This window comes from Bos indicus, chromosome 26 (genome assembly GCF_029378745.1).
Source record: "Bos indicus isolate NIAB-ARS_2022 breed Sahiwal x Tharparkar chromosome 26, NIAB-ARS_B.indTharparkar_mat_pri_1.0, whole genome shotgun sequence".
In the NCBI taxonomy this organism is placed as follows: Eukaryota; Metazoa; Chordata; class Mammalia; order Artiodactyla; family Bovidae; genus Bos; species Bos indicus.
In genome coordinates, this window is record NC_091785.1 from 48,538,073 (window position 1) to 48,544,072 (window position 6,000).

Consider the following 6,000-nt stretch of genomic DNA (forward strand, 5'->3'; position numbering starts at 1 on the left):
GGCGGTGTCGTGTCTGCACCCCTTGTGCTTCCATCGCGGCGTCCCAGGGTGTCGTTCACACACGCTGCCTCCACGGGCTGCAGGCCCCGTTTGCATGGCACACGTGGATGGCCCTGGATCAGTTTCCAGGGGTAACTGTTGAGGTTTCCCAGTGACGCTGACGCAGCTCCTCCCCTCTGGAAGGCCCCCGCCTTCTCCCAGGTCACCCTGTTGGACAGTTTGACTTGGCCCCGTGCTGTGTGTCCACTCAGGGCCTCTGGGTGAGCTCAGGAGGTGCCCGCTTCCTGCCTCCCAGGGTCACTGAGCTGTGTAGAAATTCTCCTGTCTGTCCGCACTCCATTCACGCCCTGGGGATGCTTGGTCCTTCTGCTCCCCTCCCTGAGGCTGGCCTTTCGTCCCAGAACTGCCTGCCCCCACGCCGTGTGCAGCCCCGCTCACTGACGTGCACAGCAGCCCACACCTGCCCCTCGTGACACCCGCAGTTCCCACTCTCTGAAGTGGCCAGGCTGTGGCTGCTGGCGACCGCGTAAGGCAGCACTCAGAAACCTGTATTGTCCTGCAGGCAGCAGGACTGCCTTCTCCTACTGTTAATCTCTGTGACTGTCTATGCTCATCTCTGGCCCAGCCCCTGACATCTGTAAAGCAGGCTCTCACGGGGCCTGAGACGCTTCTGTCCGTGCAGTCCCTGTCCTGACGTCCCCATGGGCGCGTGCCCAGGTGGCCTGAGGACACGGGGAGGATTGTGCCCGCACCGTGGCCCCTCATGGTGGTGCCGTCCCGTGACAAGGGTGGCGCGGCAGCCGTGAGCCTCTGGCCTTGCCCTGGGCATCCCTCTGTCGCAGGGCACTGCCTGGCCTCACACAGGAACCCCAGCCTGACGAGAAAGTTGCAGAGGACCCAGTAGATGCCTCCAGGGGTGGCTCAGAAGAGCTGGGGTGCTCCCGGAAGGAGACAGCCTGCGTGCCTTGCAGCTGGGCCAGCTCAGCGGAGTCAGCCGTGCTCAGAGGTCTTCGGGTCATCCATAGAGAGGGCTGAGGGGTCCTAAGGGGACCCGGGGATATGAAGGGATAAGGGGCCTAGTCAGGGACTGGATCTGGTGGACACGTCCCCCTTCTCAGTGCTGACGGCAGAGTCCAGCCACAGAGCCACACACGTAGGCATAGGGAGCACGGCCTGGAGACGTACCCAGTGAAGCCATCTCTGTGTTCAGGAGGAGCGTGACAGGCAGACGGACGCAGAAGCTGCAGGACGCCCTGGCACTCACCATGTGCCCATTCCGTGGTGTCCGGCAGTAAACGAGGACACGCTGGCCCCCCTGATGGCCTGTGCTCGAGGCGTGGGCTGCTCACCCACAGACTGAGGGGTGGTGTCTGCTGCTGGGGAGGTTTCAGCCCACCCCAGGCCCTTGGTTTTTCCAGAATTTTCCATGAACAGATTAATAGCCCAGGTATAATGTCTTGGCAGCCCTCCGGAATGCCCTGTCCCAGACCGAGCCCTGGAACGGCAGTCTTCTGGTGGGGCAGGTTGACGAGGGCTCACACACCCTGCCTGATAAAGCCCCTTCCTGCTCATCCTCAGAATTTGCTAAATGCAGTTCAGAGCCAATCAATACTTGCCAGAGAGTTTCCCCACCTTTTCCTAAACAAGTGCGTTCCTGAGGAGCTCGTTTATTCGCAGATGCCGTGAGCCTTAATGACCCCCCGAGTCTTGTCCTGCCAGTCACCCAGATGGCTGCTGATAAAGATTTAGCATCGTGTTCTAAGTGTCAGGGCTGTCAGTGGGGCTGAACCATTTGACCAGAAGAAAAAAACGCACAGGGAGCTATTGATTACAGCTTCTCAGTGTCACTTGTTCACCAGGATTTAGGTATTGATGAGGCCGCAAGTGAAAACAAGCTCTTTCCCTTGTGGGCTGCTACCCACAAGAACAAAGGCAAAGCTGGAGAAAATACTCAGCCAGCACCAGAATCAGAGGGATTCCATTATTGATTGAAAGGCCCCTTCGTGTTATTTTTGTTGGAGACAAATCTATGGGTTTGGAAGTTTTATAGCATTTGAGAAAGGGTCTGTGTAAGTGATGGATTCATGTATTGGATGAATTAGATTTCACAGCATGAAGATTTCAATGCAGCTATGATATTATGAGCTACTTGGTTATTGATAAAAATTACATTTCATGCGGCACGGGCTTTAAAGGAGAGGGCACAGAGGGCATGGATCCCTTGGAATGTCCTCAGGGGCACAGTGAATTTTAGCAGGTTTCATTATTTTAACAGTCTGGAACCTGTCACTGAAATTAGCATGACCAGAAGCAGTGTTCCCGCTTCTGGAGGTGAGAATCGTGTGTGTTTGGTCAGTCACCAGTTCCCATCACAGATGAAGACTGATCATAGCTCTCTCTGTAATTGCTATTCCCGGCCGGCAGCCTGTTATCTGCGTGGTGCACAGACAGAGAGTCGCGTTACACACTTGCAGTTTCGTAGCTCGTTGGGCAAGAGGGAAGAGAAGGAGAGCTTGTGTGTGAAGTCTGCTGTTCGGGAGGAAAATTGAATTGGGGCCTAAATGTTTATGAAACTAAATTGAATTAAGTGTCTACCTCCTTATCAGTCAAAAACTTGAATTGTGTATTATCTAATCGTGTCCTCCCAGCAATTATTAATGTGACTACTGTATTTGATAAAAAACCCCCAATCAGAGCAAACACTCTGCTCCTGAAGTTTCCTGTTCCCCCAGGTTGTGTGCTGTGGGCAGGCCCAGCAGTGTGTGGCCGCTTCTCGCTTGGTCAGGCTGTGCAGGAGAGGAAGCCCGAGCCCTCCTCAGCACACGGGGCTGGAACTCCACAGACAGCACGTGCTCCCACGGCAACCCAGACTCCCCAGAATCCGAGTCAGGGCTGGTCTGTGAGGCGCAGGAGGTCAGACAGCTCCCTGCGGGCCCTGCCTCTGCGGCCCCCCGGGGCAGCGTGCAGAGCACGGGCCTCCAAGCAGCTTTCGGCCCCAGACGAGAGGCTCACTGCGCCCTCAGGTTGCGGAGTCTGGCCTGGGCTGCACGGAGGGCATGTTCTCCCTGCCGCATCCTCACTGAGCAGCGTGTCCAGGACAGGACAGGGCCGGGAACCCAGCCACCCTCCCGGGACCAACAGCGGGGCACCCCAGGGGGAGTGTGTGTCACGTGGCGGCAAGTGACAGCCTGCTCCACCCGCAGTGAAGGCCTCTGGTGGGGGCAGAGACGGCCTCCCGGGGAGCAGAGGCGCCTGGTTACCTTGAGCGGGGGCCCCCCACATGTGGGTCTCTGAAGGCCTGCGTCTAGCTTCCTGCGCCTTCCCCTCTCCAGACAGGACTTCTGTGCCGGCGGGCAGGCGGTCCCTCTGCCGGACTCCGCAGGTGTTGGGCAGACACGGTCCTGCCTTTATCCAAGGACAGTTGCTCAGTGAGTCACCCTCCCCTTGGGGGTAGAAGGGGGCCAGACCAGCCCAGGAGTGCCACCCCCCTCACCTGCAGTCAGAGCCCTGTGCAGACAGCAACCCTCACCTCCAGGAACGGACCCGGTGGGGCTGCCAGGGGCCCCTTGGGCCTCCTGCTGAAGAGGCCGCAGCCGGGCGGGCCGGGTCCCTCCGGTGGGGGTCGCCGTGAGGAGCACGGGGCAAGGTGGGACTCACCTGTGTGGCTGCAAGAGGAGCCACAGCCCCTGCCAGAGTCACGTCCAGCGCCTGTGGGCCCTGCCGTCCAGTCCAGGCCACTCCGTGGGGTCTCACGCTCCCGCAGGTCTGCATGCGACCACCTCCGGGCCAGTCAGCGGTGTGCCGGAGCTGGAGGAAGCCCTGTTCTGGGGGCGTCTGCACCTCGTGTGCAGGCCCGCCTGCCTGTCCAGCCTCCTGGGAACTGGGCCTGCCCCTCCCCTGGGGCTGGTGCGGCAGCGTTGTGAGCTGCAGGTGAGCCTCTCTAGGAGGTGGTGCTGGGCCCGTGTTTCCTGGTGCGACTCAGGGATGCTCAGCACTTGGCCGGCTGTTGCCCCCAGGATCCCAGCGGCAGAGCCTGTCCAACTGTTGGGCAGTTCTCCGTGTTTGTATCTGCTTTCTTTGTGAAGTGCCCTTGCTTTCCGTGGAGTCACCCTGCTGATTTAGGCAGGCATCTAACTACTCCGCTTGTCTCCAGATGTGAAAGGCGCAGGGCAGCTTTGCCCTCTTAGGGCTTTTTTGGGAGGTGGGGAAGACCCTGTGGGAGGAAGGGTGGGGGGCAGGGCCCCAGGGCAGAGGGTCCATCCCAGCCTGGGATTCGGGGGTCTGGCGACTGCTTCTCAGATAGGAACAGATGAGAAGTGGAGCTTCTCAAACTTTCTGTATCAGAGGCTAAGGAGGGAAGCAGCCCCCCCAACCCCGCAGACCCCCGGGTCCACTGGTGTCTGTAAAGCAGGGTTGGCAAGCGATCCCTGTAAAGGGCAGGACAGTAAATGTTTTCGGTTTTGCAAAAGCAGCCACGTAGTATGTACCAAGTGGGCGTAGCTGTGCTCCAATGAGCCTTTATTTACAAAACCAAGTGCGGACTGCCTGGGCCGCATCCACGGTTAGCCAGCCTTGGAGTTAGAGTGGCCTCTGAACACAGCGTTCCCTGGCGTTTCCTCTTACTTCTCGGAAATGCTTGGGAACTTTGCGTGGCACCTAAACTTGGGAATGTCTTCTTAAATTCTGTGCATATACATTTTAAATCACTTACCAAGTGAAACTGTTTTGTCCTTCCAAATCCTAGCATGAAGGGATTCTCTAGAACCCAGCCTTTTGGGCACCAGGAACAAGTTTCGTGAAAGACAGTTTTTCCACGGACCCAGGATAGGATGGGGGTTGGTTTTGGTTTCACCTGCCGCTCCCCCGCGTGGTGGGGCCTGTTTTCTCACAGACCACAGACCTGGGTGTGTCCGGAGGCTGGAGACCCCTGCTCTAGAAGATGCCCCACATTTACCTTGGGCCTGCCCCAGCCCACCCAGGACACTCAGAGGCCAAGGGGCGACTTGTGCTGAGACGGGGCCTGCGCGTGGCTGGGTGGGGGCCGCCGGGGTGGGTATGGGGCCAGGCTGACGTGGCGCCTGCATGTGGCTGGGGGGCCGCCGGGGTGGGCGTGGGGCCAGGCTGACGTGGCCACCTCGCTCTCTTGCAGATCCCCATCCTCATCCCGTGCCATCGAGTGGTCTGCAGCAGTGGGGCCATGGGCAACTACTCCGGAGGAGTGGGCGTGAAGGAGTGGCTGCTGGCCCACGAGGGCCGGCCCGCCGGGAAAGCAGCCCGTGGAGGGGGCTCCCGTGCCACCGGATCCTGGCGCGGGGCCCTGGGTAGCACCGCCAGCTCCCAGCCCGCAGGCCGAGACTGAGTGTGTGTGAGCAGTGTGCTAGGCATGGGGTGTGTGCTGGGGAGGTGGGGGGTGCTGAGGGAGGGTGGGGGGTGCTGAGGGCGGGGTGTCTCATTAAAGGAGCCAGAGTCTCAGAGGTGTCATGTGTCTGCTTCTTTACATTTTACCGTGAAGAGAGCCCAGGGCTGCCCCCCGTGGGTGTAGCTTGCTCACTTCTGTCACTGTGATTGTCCCCTTGCTGAATCTCTTGAATCAGAGGTGAGAGAATGGGAGCCTGGCAAACGTGAGGATGACTGCCCTGCAAGGAAGGGGCATCTGGTGCCCACCAGGAACCGCTGGCTGCCTCAGACACCATGGTGGTACCCAGGGCCAGCCAGGCCCCAGACGGCCAGACCCTCCTCCTGCAGGCCCATCCTCGGCCAATTGGCCTGCCTGCAGCATGCTCCATGCCTGCCCTATCCTTTCAGCTGCCAAAGCTGCTGCGATTATGCTACTGAAGGAACAGGGGTGGCCCTGAAAAGACATGCTTACTCAGAGACTCCAGCTTTATCTTCCCAGCTGCCCGAAGGCTAATGCAAGGTGCATCCGTTTGGGGTCGCGTCAACGGAATAGAAAATAGCCACTTGCCAGAATACTTTGGGAAAACAAATAGCTCTTGGTGC

At 59.1% G+C, this 6,000-nt stretch overlaps 1 protein-coding gene across 3 annotated transcripts in view; it reads left to right on the top strand.

Moving 5' to 3' along the window:
* The window catches only part of MGMT (O-6-methylguanine-DNA methyltransferase), a 280,205-nt gene extending 274,793 nt beyond the window's left edge, over positions 1-5,412 (top strand). For all 3 annotated transcript variants that reach the window (XM_019953148.2, XM_019953149.2, XM_070781104.1), the window contains one exon: positions 5,150-5,412. In XM_019953148.2, coding sequence (XP_019808707.1) covers positions 5,150-5,359 — 210 coding nt within the window. In that variant the 3' untranslated portion in view covers positions 5,360-5,412. The remainder of the gene's footprint in view (positions 1-5,149) is intronic.
* The last annotated feature ends 588 nt before the right edge of the window (positions 5,413-6,000 follow it).